The following is a 17,664-nucleotide window of genomic DNA, read 5'->3' on the forward strand; positions in this document are numbered from 1 at the left end:
TTAGTTTTTCTATTCCAACCCGGTGGAAACATGTGGGAGCTGCTGTTTCTCCTTTTCAGAAATATCGCCGCCAGCTTTTCCCCAGCAGAACACGACATAAACAGAAGGAGGGTCGGTGGAGATGGAGCGCCATGCAACGACAATCAGACCCACTCGGAGGCCGGACGGGAACATAATCCGATGCGTCGACACGCGACGTGACGTCACGTTTGATTAAAGATATACAAGATGAAATATCGTGCAACATATCGCGCGGGCGTTGAGTGAAAACCCCGCGATTCTAAATGGGAGCTTTTGTGAAACGGATAAAATGCTCTTGGTTAATTACTCACAAGATTTCAACAATCTTGGCTCATTTAAAAGCCGCTCTGGAGCTTTTCTCCTCTATTTGGCCAGTTGTAATGGAAATATTTAGGGATGCAACTGGTGATTTTTTGGATCATTAATGAATGTGGTAATTATGTTCTTTGGTGATTGATGGATTATCAAAATAGTAGTAGATTCATTGTTGGTTGGTGAAACAATCATTGCATTTTAAGGATCATCAAAAGCAATTTTATTTGTGTTGCAAAGTGCTTCATAAAACCATTAAAACATCCAAAGTCTTTAGTATGGATTACAGATTTTTTTAAATGCAGCACAATAATTTAGGAGCTAAAATGTACGTACTTCAACTTTATTTTTTATTTTTGGATTTCGACCTTGGTCTCCTTTTTTCCCGGCAGACATAAACGAGTGCGAGGACATCAGCGACAACGTGCCGCTGTGCCAGAACGGCCGCTGCACCAACTCGGAGGGGTCGTACAAGTGCGCCTGCTTGCCGGGATTCGTGGCCTCCGCGGAGCCTCACCGGTGCATCCCGGACGTCCCGCGGTCCGGGAAGTGAGACGGGGAACTGCTGGCTCTTCCTGCCCACATCCAAAAGCAACACACACACACACACACACACACGTACTGGCACAGGTATACAAAAGCACACAACAAATACCCCTTCGTACACATTCAAGAGAAGCAGGAACCGTGCAGTGAATGTATTACATGGGATTTAGTATTCAACCGATATCTATTTGCATTAAAGGGATTTTGTGGACCGACTTTTTTTTATTCAGTATCCCCGGGCAACTTGATGTGCAGATATATTTTCCACATGATTTCCTCTGTCACTTTGTTGTTGTGTTATTTATTTCATTTGCACGACGAGCCTCTGCGGACATAGAACGCGATCTGTTCCAGGGGGCAATGCTTGATTCCTCTGGTTTTATTTGTCTCAATAATTGACCTCAGAGGCGGCGTGGGGAGGGAACAGGAGAAGGAATGTCATAAGAAATCAGACACTCATAAATCAGTTTGCGCCTCACTGTCAAACCTCTCACCGATGTCCTCATCGGTCATGTGATCAGACTAGATGGATTCCAGGTTCGACAAAAATTCAGATATTCAAAGAACTTTCCTTGCTTAGAATCTGAAGACTTAACCTTTAAAAAAGCCTTAACATGGACCCAAGTTCATGATGATCTATGGAATGTTTTTATAGTTGCAAGAAGTATAACGGGCAACATTTTTACAATCTTAAAACTTCCATTTAAGTAGGGATACATGGATCCAGTTGCTGATACTAACAGTATTACTTTTTTATGCTTCTGTTTTGCCTTATCTAAGTTTGCTTGCAGGCTGCATTCTAGCCTGACCTGTGAAACCACAGGAAGGTTCATTCAGTCCAAATGCGCCTTAAATGTCACAGCTTTCGTGTCCCGGTGTCGCTCCGGCAGAAGCGTCCCATCTCTCACCAAACCGCTCCCATGTTTGCATCTCTGAATGCATGTAAGGACACAGGCTTCGTTGGAGAGGTTTGGTCTATTTTGTACAGATCTAGTACTATGTATTATTTTTGTTACATATTCCCCCGATGCATTATAGCAAAACCAATATTTTGTTTGACATAAAATGTAAAAAAAAAAAAAAATCTGGCATTATAGCTTTGTAGATTTTTACATGTCTGTAAAAATGTTGTTTTTTTAAAGCATATCTTTTTATGTATGAGGAGAGTGGCTGACACTGTACCAGAGGAACTGTGTGTATTCCCTGCCCTGTGGAGCAGACAATGAAATGTATTTTTTGGAAGTGGCAGCACTGTTCTGATTACAGACATTACAAAGACAAATGCTGTGTGTGTCACACCTTTAAGGCTTAATATTAGTGATTGTGAAACATGATTTATTTTAGTCTCTGTTGGATCATAACGTCATGAATGTATCATAGATAGTAGTGGGCTACTCATTTGGTTTCTGAACCCTCACATATACTTTTTGTCTTTTATATTCAGGTTTAATGGCATTATCTGTCTGATGGACTGAACCTGTCAGCAACGCAAAAAAAAAAAAAGGAGAAAAGTCTGACTCCAACTTTGGGAAACGACTTTAAGTTCATGACTAGTACCCTTAACATGCATTCTTAACCTATTAACCTACAGTTGTACAAATGTTTCCACTTGATGTCCGCTGTACTTCAAATCGGCAAGTTGGAATATTTGAAGACTTTCAAAATCGCAAATAACCTGAGATAAATGTGTTGTTGTGAAGCTGTGGTCATTGGAAATATCATGCTCATTCATTGTGTTTACCTCTTGACTGTAATCACTATCAGTCATCAAAATAAAAACATAAAACATTTTAACCTCCTTGAAAATTGACTTGAAATTGAAGCACCAAACATACCTTCCTTTTACCAACTCCTTCATTTGCTGCATGGGAAGTTTATTGTTTTAAAACAGTGGTGGGTGTGTTAGTTGTAGTGTGTAATATACCGTGAATACTAATGATAATAAAGGCAATACACATTATTCTTAAACCAAGCAGTTTAGTTGTGGGAATGCACAATCAAGCTCATACATTATTGTGTGATGTAAGTCTCCAGGAATGTGCATTTATCAGCGATATATTCAGTCATATTTAGATAATTTACCAAAGTAATGCACATGGTAAAAATACTCCGTTACAATTAAATTGTCAAAACCAAATGTAGTTTTAGCTATCAAATGTATTATATTGGATTGTTAAATAATTTTTTTTGGTATACTGGTTTGTATAAGCATTTTAATGCAGCTGGTCATTGAACCTGATTCAAATACTCTTTTCACTCACACAAGTCTACGGCGGTTAAGGATACAATTTTTAGAAATATAGGTCGAACACAAAATAGAAATACAGAACATCAGGGTACCTCAAATCGTAATTCTATGGTTTGATCTTTGTTAATTTCTCTGTCGAAATTATGTATTGAGTTACATCGCCCTCTAGTGTCCAAATAGCCCAACACGATAACAAGATTATAACGCGCTCTCATTGGTTAATCAGTGAAAGGCCCCGGAGGGATTCTGGGAAATGGCGTTTACCCTTCGAGAGACATCTTGACGTAAAATAGAACAAAAGAATACATCTCCCAGAAACCCCCGCGGTTCATACGTGCGCCGTTGACTCGAGCGACCAGACCTCCCGTGTAACTGTGATGCTAATGGCAGCCTTTCATTGACAAAACGGTAACTTAAGTTAGCTACAGGCGAACGACACCGTTAGCAATTTACCGAATATTGACGAGTTAGCAAGCTGGCTGTGGTATGTTATCGTTAAAAAAGTCTTAATAACGTGGTGCAATGTAACAGATACTGTTATAGGTGATCAATTGTTTACTGAAATGTGAGTAGTTTACTGTCAATATCGCCTGTTTTTACACAATGCTCCCGCATTAAAGCTTTATAATTCTAACGTTAGCTGTGATAAATGTGGTTATTTGCCCCAGACACCGAAGTCAGTTCTTCTTGCCACATCAAAGCCATCTATTAACAACTCTTGTAACATATGATCAAACGCCCGGTAGTGTCTCACCTAACGTCACGTGGTGGAAGGGCTTCCGGTCACTTTATCCCAGGGTTCATTTCCTAATGGCAAAGAAAGAATGCATAACACAGCTGAGCACAACAGGGGCCACTTCGACACTCCGCAACAGGAAAACGTTCCCCACGTCGGTAAAGGTCCCCCGGGCCCCACCGAAGGACAGAAGCGGCCCACCGGCTGCACACCTGCCGGAAGGTGACCACCGCTCGGTGGACGGGGCCTCCGCTCGGCCTCCGGCTGGAGGAGACGCCAGCAAGGGTCCCTCAGGTCTGCTGATGTTGGTGGTGGTGCTGTCGTTCTCCACGCGCCTCTACAAGATAACGGAGCCCCCCCATGTGTGGTGAGAAAGAGTCCCGCAGCCCTGTGGATTTCTGTGCGTCATTGTGTGCCTTTTCTGACGGTAACTCTTTTTTTTTTTGGGGGGTGCGTTACAGCTGGGATGAGACGCACTTTGGAAAGATGGGAAGCTACTACATCAACAGGACCTTCTTCTTCGACGTCCACCCTCCCCTGGGAAAGGTGAGCGGACGGCGGATGCCGTCGGTGCGGTGTCTTCGGCGGAGGTTCCCCTGTGAGACAACCGCTCTCCGTTTGTTGCAGATGCTGATCGGTCTCGCCGGCTACGTGACGGGTTACGACGGCACCTTTCCTTTCATGAAGCCGGGAGATAAATATGAACACCACGACTACTGGGGGATGAGAGGAGTACGCCCGTTTTCCACACAAGAAAGCTTTGTCTTTTCTTTATTGATTAACAATGCAAGTTTAATGTTTTGAAAGGACGAGGCCCGAATGCCCCTGATGTGCCTCTCCTGCCTCTTGCCCGACAGTTTTGTGCCGTGTTGGGCTCCTTTCTGCCAATCTTTGCCTACCTCATAGTGCGGGAGTTATCTCAGTCGCACACTGCCGCTCTCATCACTGCCACCCTGCTCATATTTGGTGAGTAATCAACATTGTTTCTTCTTCTCAGTCAATCTATTCAAATGCCAACTAATTCCATGCAGCTAAAGGTCTTCTCAGCGTGAATTTATCCTTCCGTCGTGCTTGATGTCCTCCTCCTGACAGACACGGGCTGCATCACCATTTCCCAGTACATCCTGTTAGACCCCATACTCTTGTTCTTCATCATGGCAGCCGTGCTGAGCATGGTCAAGTTCGACCAGCAGAGATACAGGTAGCACCCCACTGGGGCGTTTATTTTCTTTTCTTTTCCGTATCCCATGCTTTGGTGAAATCAGTCTTTGGGTAATCGTTGTGAGTTCATGGATTCAACTAATTCTCATTTGCAGTTTACAAAATGATGAAAACCTTGTTTTTGACCCATTTTATCTATAAGATTTTGTTTTTTTAGGAAACTGCTAAAATTGCAGGTTCAGTCATAATAAAAGAAGAAAGCTTTTGCCGTCAAAACTCTACATGGACCAAGGAGCACGTTGCACCATGAAGCTAAGTGTTACGAGCACAGTGTTCTGCTGTTTGCAGGCCTTTTTCTTGGTACTGGTGGCTGTGGCTGCTCCTGACTGGCGCGAGCCTCGCCGGGGCCCTGGGGGTGAAGTTTGTGGGTCTGTTTGTCATCCTGCTGGTGGGACTGCACACTGTCTGGGACCTCTGGGAACTTTTGGGGGACCTGAGCCTCTCACTGGTAAACGGCAGCATATTTAGCACGCTAGTGGTGGCCGATGGCGTCGGAGGATTTTTACTGTTCTGCGCTCTTCTCGTTGTGTCTTCTGGCTCCAGGTGGACATCGCGAAGCACTTCCTGGCTCGCGTTGCCGGACTCATCCTGCTGCCGCTCTTCCTCTATGTTACGACCTTTGCCATCCACTTTGCCGTGTTGAACAAAAGGTGTGTCCGCTCGCTAAGTATAGCCTGAGCTGCAGGGAGACCGCCTGCGTTGTTCGGATGCTCATGATCGTTTTCTCTCACCAGTGGGCCGGGCGACGGCTTCTTCAGTTCAGCCTTTCAGTCCCGTCTGGTTGGGAACAATCTATACAATGCCTCCATGCCGGAGTGTGAGTAACCAAACGTTTGTGTGTGTGTGTGTGTGTGTGTTTACCACAGCACCTGTAAGAAAATAGAAATGCCTTTTTACAAAGTTACGTATCACAGTTTTTGTGCTAAGGCGTTTTTTTCTTATAGAGACTTTGTTTACTGATGTTTCTTGTGTTTTGTAATAATTTTCGGCCGTACCTTGTTCTCCTGATGCAGACCTGGCGTACGGCTCCACCATCACAGTGAAAAACCTCCGTATCGCCGGAGGCTATTTACACTCTCATTGGCACTTGTACCCAGAGGGGGTGGGAGCCAGGCAGCAGCAGGTGAGGCCCACACGTTCAATGGGAAGCATTCTCCTAAATGATTAAAGTTATTTTGAAGAACGCATATTTTTGATTCTCTGCTATTTCCTTACAGGTGACGGCATATCTTCATAAGGACTACAACAACCTGTGGCTGGTTCATAGAAAGGACGATAATGACTGTGAGTAGTTTACTGCTAAGCGACATCATTCAAGTCATAAGGAACGAATGTACAAGCCTCTTGTTTTTATATCTCCATTTAGCTCGTTCTGGGACGCCTGATCTTGTTCGTCACGGCGACGTCATTCGACTGGAGCACAAAGAGTAAGTGTCCCGACTCCACAGATCGGTGAAATGAAGACCACATAAAACCATATAAAGGAGGTCTCACATCTCAAATTCATTCCGATCCAGATTCTGTGTTTGTTTTGGCAATTGTTCCCTATTCTCCTGCCTGGTCCTTTCAGAACAACCCGTAACCTTCACGGTCACCTCCACGCGGCCCCTCTGACTAAGAAGCACTTCCAGGTCACAGGCTACGGCGTTGTGAGTACACCCGTAACATAAAGCTGCAGTGAAAGACATCTACTGCTCTGTGCAGAGCCTGATTTCTGTGTGAATCACCTTTTATTCAGCATTAATAACATTCTGATTGCGTGTCACATTTGAACGCACACATCTCGGCCTGTTCTCAGAACGGCACAGGGGACACCAATGACCTGTGGCAGGTGGAGGTGTGCGGAGGCCAGAAGGGAGACCCGGTGAAGGTGCTGCGTAGCAAAGTCCGCTTTCTGCACCGAGCTACCGGCTGTGTGCTCTACTCGTCTGGAAAGACTCTCCCAAAGTGGTAAAACCTCCTCTCTTGTCTTCCCGTTTGTGAAGCTTGAACCAGGAAATGTTTCTTGGATCAACCTGAAAATGGTTCCCAATTTATTATCTTTTAATTGATTGAAATGCATGTAAAAAAAAAAAGCTGTTAGCTTAATAGCTATTCAGCATCTACTGTGAGTAGAAGTAGTGCAGCAGAAAGTGCAGTGGAAAAATAGAAGACTAGAAATTGTGCAAATGTACCTGGTTCCGTGTATTCACTGTTTGTTTCTGCTCAGGGGCTGGGAGCAGGTGGAGGTGACCTGTAGTCCCTACCTGAAGGAGACTCCGAGCTCTCAGTGGAACATCGAAGATCACATCAACCCCAAATGTAAGGAGACGCCGTCCTTGTGCTGCTCGGGTCCTGTCTCCACCTCACGACGTCTCGCACTAACCGACAACGTCCCCTTTTCCCCTCGTCTGCTCCGCCAGTGCCCAACATCAGTTTGTCTGTGTTGAAGCCCCATTTCCTGGAGATCTTACTGGAGTCCCACATCGTAATGATAAGAGTGAGAAGCAACGAGGACGTCGGTGCCTAAAGATTGTGTTTTTCTTGGGAGAGGTCCTGTACCGACCTTAAGTTGTGTCTTTTCAGGGCAACAGTGGCCTGAAACCCAAAGACAACGAGATGAACTCCAAACCCTGGCATTGGCCCATCAACTATCAGGTGCGCTGAAAGTTGGTTTCCGTCAAATTCTAATGCGGTGCAGGAGCACGTCTGACTACTTAAGGTGTTCTCTATTTACTTGTTTGAAAGGGTTTGAGGTTTTCCGGCGTGAACGACACGGAGTACCGCGTTTACCTGCTGGGGAACCCGGTGAGTCGGCCCGAAGCTTCCTTCGTGTTTCCCGTCGTTGCTCTTCTCTGCTCTTAAAATATGCCGTGTTCTTTCCAGGTGGTCTGGTGGGTGAACCTGGCCGGTTTGGGGTTGTATCCCATCATGGTGGCAGTGGCGTCCGTAGCCCTCCAGAGAGGTTTCTCATTGGGCCAAAAGAGAAGAGGTATGGACGTCGAAGGTGGTGCCGACCCATCAGCAGCAGCAGATGGATGATTCAAACATGAAATGCACGTTTCTCTCACTCAGAGCACGCTGCCGTGCTTCAGGGAAAAGGAGGGCTGCTGCTCCTCGGTTGGCTGCTGCACTACGCCCCTTTCTACTCGATGGGCCGTGTCCTCTACTACCACCACTACTTCCCTGCAATGCTCTTCAGCAGCATGCTAACAGGTACTGCATCCTCGCTGCTTCCATCGTGGTTGATGATTCAAAAAGGCAATTAAAGTACACGCAGCCCGTAGCGATATTTAGGTTCTGTGTGAATCACAGAACTATAGAAGCATTAGTTGGGAACATGCAGACAGGAGCTGCTAATTACGCACGCTCCTGCAGGTAGGTAAGGATATTGGCCTATAGCTAGCTGACACAATGGTAACCTCGTACTTCCTCTTTGGATTCCCCGAAGCGATCAGCTTTTCGTTGGTCACAACGTTAAAGCCTTGTGTCTTTTTTTGTTTTTGTTCACAGGAATCACATTCGACGTTCTGTTGAAAAGCACCGACCTGCTTCTCCGCCCACCTTATTCCGATTGGCTGCAGAGACTTGGGCAGGTGGCGCTTCTGCTCAGTGTGCTCTACAGGTGAGAGGACAAGCAGGGGAACTACTGTGGAGGCAGTTTGTTGTTGTTGTGATCATATTTACATTTACTTTGATACGCAAAGCAGGGGGAATCAGCTGGCCTGCTTCTAGACTACCTCCTAACTCACTTTCCAATTTAAAGGGTGCATCTTCTAGATTGTGTACACTGTTGTAATTGAATTTTCTGCCTTAGTTTCTACCTGTTCCATCCTCTCTCCTACGGCATGACGGGTCCTCTGGCACACGAGCCGGGCAGCGCCATGGCTGGCCTCAAGTGGATGGACTCCTGGGAGTTCTAGTCGGCTCTGCACGAAGAAGACGCCAATGTTCTTACGAATTTGAGGGGCTTTAATCAACCACGTGACTCCCATTCTGATGGTTTTACAGTGTTTACATGAGAAGATAAACGGTACTGACTGTGTGGTACTATAATGTGTAAAGTGCTTCATGAAACAGACCTGAATTAGTGTAATACGGAACCAGAGTGTTGTTGAGTAGTCGAGAGTGAAGTTCAGAACACTTCATCACCGAGCTGCCTTAACTTCCAACACATGGGAGACTTGTGTGTGGGTATGTGTGCATGCTGTGTGTCACAGTGATATAAGCTAAACCAAGCGATGAAAGAAATCTGAAAGGGTGCATCCCTGTGTATGTCTGTTTTAAAGAAAGCACTTTGTTACGTAGTTGTAGGCTTTCAGAGACTGTATTTTCATCTGAGGTTGTGTTTGTCTTTGTCCCGGTATTTTTTATATTGTACTGTTTTTACATCATAAGATTACTCTGTATCATGTACATTATTAAACTGGGATATTCTTGTAGTATATTCTTATTTATTTTCATAAATTTATTGTTTATTTATTACTCGTAAATGTATTTCATCATTATTTTTTTATTTCAATCATACAAATTATTTTCAAATGTGTACAAACTGAACTGCATTATTTATGAATCTCGAATTATGTATTTCACATAGTAAATGATAGCAAAGTTATTCAATTGCTAAACCTTTTTTTTGAGTAGAGAACTATCACGATATGCTTGACGCGCAGCAGAATTAACCCGTTCGTGTCGTCAGAGGAACGAACCCACTCAACCGACGGCGATGAGCATTGTTCCGCTATGACGGCGGCGCGTGCGAGTGGTTCCCCGCTTCGCGTCTGCTCCGCGGGCGGCTCCTCTCATTGGCTGTCGGGCACGTCACGTGTTCATTCCAAAGATGGCGTCTCCGAATGGAGGTAAATTCCAATTCCTCACCCTGCGCCGTAAACTGTCATTTTGACGCGTTTAATCGGGAGCGACTGCGACGGCCGTCTCGCGGGAACGTCCCGGCACGACGGGGCTCACGTTTTTGCCGTATTTGTGCCGTTAGGAGTCGTGTGTCCGGTGTGGAGGGAGGCGGTCTCCCGGGTTTGAACCCGTCGTTTTCGTTCTTTAGACTAGACGTTAGTGACGTCACTGTTGATCGTAACGTTACGACTCTACCGGGTTTTTACTGTAAATAATCACTACACGCAGTGCTTTGATTATGCTTCAGTTGTTGTTGTTGTTGTTGTTGTTGTTATGGTTGTGTTTGTCCCGCCCTGAAGTTGTTTATCCCGTAGTTAACGTACAGTTAAAGGCACTGCTGTGTTTGTTGTTTTAAAGTGTGTATTGGGTCAGAGGTCAAAGACATTACTGGACCCAATATTAAATAATTCAACCCAAGTTTAAATATTTAGCATATGGTCAGCTCCATTGTTTCAACCAAAGTAGGCCTCCCTAAGACACTAATGTTGTCTTAATCCCTCCCTTTTGTTCATTAAAGTTACACATGCAGCAAAAACGTCCACACGGCACTTTTAATTAATTTTCAAGGTAATAAATGTTCATCCCATCGCGACACTCTGCCATTACTGTCTTACAAATGTGTCATGTAGGCACTTTCCACAGAAAATGTCTTTTAAAACGAAACGTTGTCTCGTCGCAGGGGACGATTTCGAGAGCTCCTTGCTGAGTTTTGAGAAGTTGGACCGGGCGTCACCGGACCTGTGGCCGGAGCGGTGTAAGTGAACCCTGCTCGTGCTCCTGTCTCACCATGCAGGCGTGTTTCATGTTGCAATGATCTTGATCCACCTGTAATCCCTCATGCAGTGCCCGGAGTCTCAGAATTCGCCGCGTCTTGTAAAAATGTGAGTTAGCGTCTCCCCGTTGTGCTTTGATTTACACACACATGATTAAATGTGCTTGACGCACTGTGATAAATTTATATATAGGCCTTGTCCGTAAATCCTTGTTGTGTTTTGCATCGCAGCCCATCAATAATTCACCCCCCAAATGGATGGCGGAACTAGAGAGTGAGGACATTGAAATGTTGAAAGGTAACAGTTTTCAATATAGTAATAGTATAATAGCATATAATCCTGTCGAGTGGGTCAACAGTTTGCCGAAGTGTTGCATCGCAGAGCTTTTATCATGGGTACTGTCGTCCCTCTGCAGAGCTGGGCAGTCTCACCACAGCCAACCTGATGGAGAAGGTGAAAGGACTTCAGAACCTGGCTTACCAGCTGGGCTTAGAGGAGTGTGAGTACATGCACAACACAGACCTTTAAACACTTGATTTAAAATGTGCCGGGGGTGTGAGAATGCACAGCTTCAGCGTAGTCGCATGTTACCACTAGATGATGCTCTCCGCCCGTCGGCTTTACTAAGATATCGCCCGTAGTGGAAGATCCTTGTGTGCTTTCACTCAAAATGATCACATTTCACCAAAGCATGCGTGTTTTTATCCTAATTCAAAATGCATCATTTAGGGACAGAAGCTTTTTCAATTAAAATCAACACTCCCTTTCTGTGAAAGGATAGATTCGGGAAAATATAAGAAACAAGGGCAACCTCACAAGAGCCCATTCAACAAGTGCTGAAGCATTCGATTGTTTTTAATCCATTGTCACAGCATCCATTGTGATAATCTGTGTGGATTAGAGAGATGTTGCTTAGTGCTCTGAAAGAAAAATGGGTATTTCTTTTTTTTCCAGTAAAAAAAAAAAAATAGCATACGGGGAATTGTGAATTGTGGCATAACCCGCCTCTTAATGGGATGGACGATATAAATAAAAGTACATTGACTTTTTTCTTCTCAAAGTCGGTTACGTTTAACCCACATGCGTATACGATGTGGCGCGATGCAGACGGTGCCGCTGGCTTGTGCCGGTTTGTAAAACTCCATTAAGACAAAAGCCTGTGCCTGCAAATCAAATTATGCAAAACATAAATCACAAAATGTGAGAGATGCAACGGGGGGAAGCGTCTCTTAAATGATCCGAAGAAGAAGTCTTCTGATTGTGAGCAAGGGGGTTGTTGATTGACTGCAATGTTCTCTGCGCGGGTTCTAATGAACAAAGATAGAAAGCCCGCGTGCCTTAACAGCGCGCGCTGTAAAGGCGTCTAATCTGCCCGACTCCCCTCAACCAGCAGCAGCGTGGCTGCTCATAAAGACGCGAGCTGTCACAAGTGGAGGCCCGCAGGCTTTGCGGCCGCGCCGTGCGCCTCGGGATGACGGGACACGATGGCGGTTATTATTGGTGTCGGAGCAGCCTGTGATTGGCGCCTGTTTAACGCTCTCTGGTTTAATTTTCTCCTTTTCCTGGCTGTCGGAGGGAGGCGGCGAGGAGGGGGGGGGGGGGGGGGGGGGCTGTAAATCTCAGCCACTTTTTCATCACGTTTGTGCACTCTTCAGTACCCGTAAACAAGACCCGGTGGGGGAGAGGGCAGGTGGACAGGATTTACTGCCCCTGCCCCTCCGGGCTGTTAAAGAGGAAGCTGGTTAACGGGCAGGGGGCAATCAAGCCGTGAAAACTCAGGCGCCCCGCTGCAGAGAGCACCGGTGGGGGGCTTCTGCCCCCCCCCCCCCCCCCTCCCTGCACGTTGAGTACTGCTGCACACTCACATTGGAACATACAAATGTAATAACACACATGTGAAGGCGGGGCCTGGGTGTCCACCACTCCCTTAATCCCCTCCGACGCCTACTCCTCCACCGGCACACCCCGGGTTCTGGCCGCGTGGCGCCGGCCTGGTCCAAGTACTCCCTGAGGGGCCCGACGCGTGCCTCTTCGCCGGGCCGCAGCTGTTGCTCCGCCCTGTGATGAATGCCCCTGTCGTGGGCCGCTGAGCGCGGGCACCAAGCCCCCCCCGGTCTCTGGGGAAAAGCCGAGGACTCTGATAAGTGTGCTGTTATTGGAGGTAATTGAAAGCTGAGTGTTCCTCGGGGACGAACCGGAGGCCCTGGGCTGCAGGGGGGCTGAGGAGCAAAGTGCTGGAGCGGGTGATGCTGCTCTATCACACTTGTGCAAATCACAGTAAAACACTATCTCAGGCTAAAAACAGACGCACAACACACTCCGCCCACACGCCGCCATCCATTTAGACAGCAGATCGTTGTTGCTACTTTGATACGGTTGACAAAGTTCCTTCAAAATGAAATGGAATGAAAAACAAAATACTAATCAAACCTGAAATCCAATGGATGAGAATCGTTTTTGAACTCATAGGACGGTGATTGAAAGCTTTGATACCTTTGTGACAGCATCACTTTGCGGGACCACCTGTAGCGCCTCGACGCCGCAGGGCCCAGTACACCCGGGCTTCACCTCTGTTGCTCCTGCCCGTTTGAAGGTGAGACTGAAGGTCACTCCGGCCTGACAGCTCCTAATGGGCCCGCATCCACCTCGGCCTCCCCCTCCTCCCCCTCCCCCTCCTCCTCCTCCTCCTCCTCACCCTGCGGATCAATCTCCGGCCTATTAGAGGCACGCCGCTGCTGAATGTGATTGCATTCACTGGGCCCCACTGGTGCTAATGTGCCTCCATCAATCCGTCAGGCGGGCTGACCGCGGGGCGGGCGGTTATGAAGTGCCCGAGCTGCCAGCGGCTGCATGAGGAACAGGGGAAGCCTCCTACCCTTCCTCCTCACCTCTACTCCCCCCCCCGCTCGTTTGTTTACCGCCGCCGACTCGCGGCCGCAACGAGTGGGAAAACATTGCTCCGCGTTGAGAAGGCGGCTTATTGCGTATATTGTGATTATCCTTTTTGGTAGACTTTGGCCTCGCGCCGTTAGTTCCCTCTGATCGGCTCCCTTAGTCATTCTATTTTTCATTGATGAGAGGTGCTGCGGCTACAGTTGTTGTCCACTTCCACACACATCCTTTGACAGGACGACACGTGAGCGTTCGGGAGACGCTGTCTGCATCGTTGCCGGAAGCTGCGGGAAAGCAGAGGCAGCCAGAGCTCAACACACAGACACACAACGCTGCCTGGTTCTGCCTGCCTGCCGCGTCCCTGAGCAGATCGGAAATGACACCTCATTTCCATAAAGGCATTAGGAATTCATTGGATTTTCTTTCCCAGCTAATCATTGTGCGAGTGTAAAACCTTTTAGGCTTTTTAATGAATGATTTTTGACTGATTGCCTATTAATAAGGACACCTCTTGAACAGGCATAGGACGGGGCAGGGGTTGGGAGGTGCAGATGTGTTTGTTTTGGTGTGTGTGTGTGTGTGTGTGTACGTCAGCCAGGCGAGAATGCATTGGAGGAGGGGGAGGAGGAGAGGAGGGGCGGGCCCTCTCGGCTGGGACATAAAGAGGAACCAGTGGCTCTCCTGGGAAATCACAGCTCGTGTCTGCATCTTAAATATCCCTGTGAAGTATCAATAAGTGGGTAATTGAATTTTGAACACAAACATGAGCGTCAGGTGTATGTGTTGCAAGACCCGACCCCCCCCCCCCCCCCCTCTCCCTCGTTGCCATTGGTTCATGTGTCTCGGAGGGTTTCTTTGCTCTAGTGTGTGTGTCATCTCCTCCGTGTCTCTCTTGTCCCCCCCCCTCGGAGGGCGGTGAAAGAGGATGTTAAATCCATTAAATAAAGCTTACAGCGCGTAATAGCCGAGCAGCACTCGGAGACGGGCAGCGAGGGTCAGATAAGTCCGCTTAATGAAAGCGAATGGAGGCGGTCCGATCCCGGCTGCACGGCTCCGGTTGACCCAGGTGCTCATCTGTCTTTGGAGTTAACAGGGGTCCAGGGGCTCGCTGGGATCGCGCCATGGAGAGAGGCAGCCAGGAGGCGGCTGGAGGAGGGGAGGAGGGGGCGAGGGGGGGCGATGATTACTCTCATTTCACACACCGGGGAGTATTGGTGGGCGCCGCGAGTGAGCGCTGACAATGACACCCAGATCCCTCACCGTAAACGAGGGGAAAGTAAGATGTTACACCAGCGCATTTACGCGGGGGCCGCTTGGGGGTTTGTCCCGGTGAAGATGACTCGCCGCAGCCGGGCTGCCGAAGACTGCAGGAACATTCTGCAGAATCTCCTTCGGTGGTTCGTTCGGGCCAAAACGGGCGACATTCTAAATAGCCGCGTGCCGCATTTCGCCGGTCGCAGATGTGGGTTAATCTCTATTGTCGCAATGTGCCTCTGCAGCGTTAATCAGGACAGAATCTGCAGCCAGACGATTATTGGGTTATGCTGTGATCCCCCCCCCTCCACTCCGGCTTCTCTGCCAACAGAACACGACCAGCATGAGCTCCGTTTGTTTACATCATGTGACTATTTGCGGATACGGATATTTCAAATTTCTTTATGGAAAAATTGATTGCAATGCAGATGATCTAATACGGGTCAAATCATTGGGGGGGGGGGGGGACACCCCCCTCAGACCGGATATGGAGCTGAATGAGGATTAGAGATCAACAAATCAACGGTCCACGCGATCTATACGGTGTCATTTAGTATGGATGGCAGCGGTACACAATATGCTGATTAACTTCCTACCAAATTAGTAATTGACCTTTCTAATCAACTAAACAAATCCCAAAGTCCCACTAATCAGTATCGATCTACCCTGGTGTGTGGGAGTGAGGAGCAGACGAGTTTAGAAGAAAACAATAAGAATATTTCTTTACGAAAAAGAAAACTCACAAAACAAAAATGAATGGTTCCGACATTCTTGCTACCTGTTAGCGTAAGATGTGATTCATCATATCAAATCACACACTTCGATTTCCATTTAGCTGCTTCCGTCTCAGTGTCCATCGCAATGTAGCGTTCAATTTATTTCAGGTAGAAACAAAAAATTGGAGATTTATCATCTTAATCTGCTTCCATTCCTCTTTGTTGCAGCTTTTATTTACTCACAAACTTTCCAGGCAAACATCGATGTTCTGATAATTGGACGAGTACATTGAAAGTGCAAACACAAACACACTAATATCTTATCACATGTTTGTTTTATTTTGTGTTGTATCCTTCTCCAACCGTCATACACTAAAAAGAACAACCACACATAATAAATTCAGCCGGGGTTCGCGTTCAATGGCGTCTTTAATTTGATAATATCAGTGATATTTCTCTCCGCGTAGGGCGAGGCTGGACTGAGCCGTAATTAATGAGACCCTCGGCGGGGCGAGAGGTCCCACGAGTGGCGCAGCCGTCCTCATAGTGCTCAGAGCGAGGGGGGAAAGCCTGAAATACCCGTTAGCCTCGCGTATCTGCCCCTAATCTGACCGTGACACCCGCAGCTTCCGCGTCACCCCGCTGTAATTGCTTTCTCCCTCCCGGTGTACGACGGCGTCGGCCCAATCTTAAGCACCGTTTGCCCGCGCGCGGGGGCTCTGGTCACTTTGTTTCGGGTGATTTGAAGAGACAGCGAAAGTGCAAAATGAATCCATCCCATTGCAATTAGCATCATCTTTAACCTAATGAGGGACACCTCAAGGTGATGCGACTTATTGCAACTTATTTAAATTAACAACCGGCCTGAGGGGGGGGGGGCTTCACACAGGCAGCCAGCTGAGAGCCTGGTCACATTCTCCCTGCAGGCATCATGCAGGGGGACGACTTTGTTTTAGCGTGATCTGTAACGCAGCCGAGACTCTACTCGCCTCTAACGAACACAGGAAGAGTGTCGGGGCGGAGAAGCCTTTTGTGTTGCAGAATTTCTGTTTCCTCAGACTTGTATTCCAAAGATGTCCAATAAGCGTCTTTTTTTTCTGCTCCGACGTGGTTTCCCTGTTCTTATTTAGTGAGTCACCTGTCTCTTATTTCCTACATATTCCACTCTCACAGGTGGAGGTTAATAGAGATATTTTGCTTCTATTCTCGCGCATCTTGCAAACACATAGATGCACACTTTCATGCATGCGTAGTTCTTGTGCCGCGCGACGTTGATCAAGCAAATCACAAGACTCTTTGGTAGCTGCGCTTCCATTTTATGTTGTTGTCCACGTCCTCGAGGAACAGATGTTCGTATAAATCACCTCCCGCTGTGACGCTGTAGAAATGAAATACATGCTTTGCATTACTAAACCACAGTTGTGAGGTGCAAATGTTGTGGAAGACATGACTTCTGAAAGATTGTTTTCAGGGTTTGTGTCTTGTTCCCTCACGTGACCTTGCTTCCTCTTGCCTTCTTGTCTTCCAGCCCGTGAAATGACCAGAGGGAAGTTTCTGAATATTTTGGAGAGGCCCAAGAAGTGACGTTTGGTTAAAGCGAAGCGAAATGTCAGCGTGAATGTGTTGACCATGACGCACACGGTTCAAACCGGGAGGTCTTCTCTCGGTGCACCTGGTGTCCTCATGTAGATGCCTTTACATCTAGAGAAGGTAGAACGATGTATTGCTCCTCATTGGAATTCTCTGTTGCTCGCAGACCTGCCTGGAGGAAATGTTTGTTATTTATTCTCATTTCTGTTTTAAACGGGGGAAGTTGTATAATAAAGTTTTGAAAAGAATTCCAAAGATGGCGGCCTTTCACTTGCAGTCGTTTTGTGTGATTCATTTTGCAACTACGGCAACTAACTTTTTTTTAAACTTTTTTTTTTTTTAGAGACTCACCAACTTTTAATTAGGGCAGTAACTTCCGCTGCTCCTCCGAGTGCAGCATGTCAGAAGCTCCCCGGCTGCCGGGACATGCTTTCACTTTAATGAGCGTTTGAAGCAGGGTCCCCT

General features: G+C 47.0%; 3 protein-coding genes across 9 annotated transcripts in view; all 3 read left to right on the forward strand.

The window, feature by feature from the left end:
• LOC120833175 (latent-transforming growth factor beta-binding protein 2) overlaps nt 1-2,673 on the forward strand; it is a 60,092-nt gene extending 57,419 nt beyond the window's left edge. For all 5 annotated transcript variants that reach the window (XM_078089383.1, XM_078089386.1, XM_078089382.1 and 2 more), the window contains exon 41: nt 726-2,673. In XM_078089383.1, the coding sequence (XP_077945509.1) occupies nt 726-886 (161 nt within the window). In that variant the 3' untranslated portion in view covers nt 887-2,673. The remainder of the gene's footprint in view (nt 1-725) is intronic.
• Nucleotides 2,674-3,440: 767 nt separating this feature from the next.
• Nucleotides 3,441-9,505, forward strand: pomt2 (protein-O-mannosyltransferase 2). Of its 3 annotated transcripts, XM_040198877.2 has the most exons (21): nt 3,441-4,230; nt 4,325-4,409; nt 4,491-4,595; nt 4,721-4,829; nt 4,956-5,064; nt 5,373-5,532; nt 5,628-5,734; nt 5,819-5,901; nt 6,098-6,207; nt 6,302-6,368; nt 6,451-6,511; nt 6,655-6,733; nt 6,883-7,034; nt 7,294-7,385; nt 7,487-7,563; nt 7,650-7,721; nt 7,812-7,871; nt 7,950-8,055; nt 8,139-8,279; nt 8,577-8,688; nt 8,881-9,505. In XM_040198877.2, exons 1-21 carry the CDS (start codon nt 3,938-3,940, stop codon nt 8,984-8,986), a joined length of 2,286 nt encoding a protein of 761 aa, XP_040054811.2. In that variant the 5' UTR covers nt 3,441-3,937; the 3' UTR covers nt 8,987-9,505. The 3 variants fall into 3 exon arrangements, with proteins under 3 accessions (XP_040054811.2, XP_040054812.2, XP_040054810.2); XM_040198878.2 differs by lacking the exon at nt 7,487-7,563 and having other exon boundaries at nt 3,451-4,230; XM_040198876.2 differs by lacking the exon at nt 7,487-7,563 and having other exon boundaries at nt 3,451-4,230; nt 7,812-8,055.
• Nucleotides 9,506-9,738: 233 nt separating this feature from the next.
• lin52 (lin-52 DREAM MuvB core complex component) lies at nt 9,739-17,454 on the forward strand. The gene is made up of 6 exons (XM_040199015.2): nt 9,739-9,922; nt 10,654-10,728; nt 10,818-10,855; nt 10,978-11,044; nt 11,163-11,246; nt 17,138-17,454. The coding sequence occupies exons 1-6, from the start codon at nt 9,904-9,906 to the stop codon at nt 17,191-17,193; spliced, it is 339 nt and encodes a 112-aa protein (XP_040054949.1). The 5' UTR covers nt 9,739-9,903; the 3' UTR covers nt 17,194-17,454.
• Nucleotides 17,455-17,664: the final 210 nt, after the last annotated feature.

The sequence above is a fragment of the Gasterosteus aculeatus genome, chromosome 15 (assembly GCF_964276395.1).
Source record: "Gasterosteus aculeatus chromosome 15, fGasAcu3.hap1.1, whole genome shotgun sequence".
In the NCBI taxonomy this organism is placed as follows: Eukaryota; Metazoa; Chordata; class Actinopteri; order Perciformes; family Gasterosteidae; genus Gasterosteus; species Gasterosteus aculeatus.

Excerpts from the sequence above, each read along its gene's own strand:
- lin52 (XM_040199015.2), top strand. Across the intron at positions 10,729-10,817 it reads GGACCTGTGGCCGGAGCGGT|TGCCCGGAGTCTCAGAATTC; the intron begins GTAAGTGAACCC and ends TCCCTCATGCAG. Across the intron at positions 11,247-17,137 it reads CCAGCTGGGCTTAGAGGAGT|CCCGTGAAATGACCAGAGGG; the intron begins GTGAGTACATGC and ends CTTGTCTTCCAG.
- pomt2 (XM_040198876.2), top strand. The coding sequence starts at position 3,938 with ATGGCAAAGAAAGAATGCATAACACAGCTGAGCACAACAGGGGCCACT. Across the intron at positions 5,902-6,097 it reads CAATGCCTCCATGCCGGAGT|ACCTGGCGTACGGCTCCACC; the intron begins GTGAGTAACCAA and ends CTCCTGATGCAG. Across the intron at positions 6,734-6,882 it reads AGGTCACAGGCTACGGCGTT|AACGGCACAGGGGACACCAA; the intron begins GTGAGTACACCC and ends GCCTGTTCTCAG.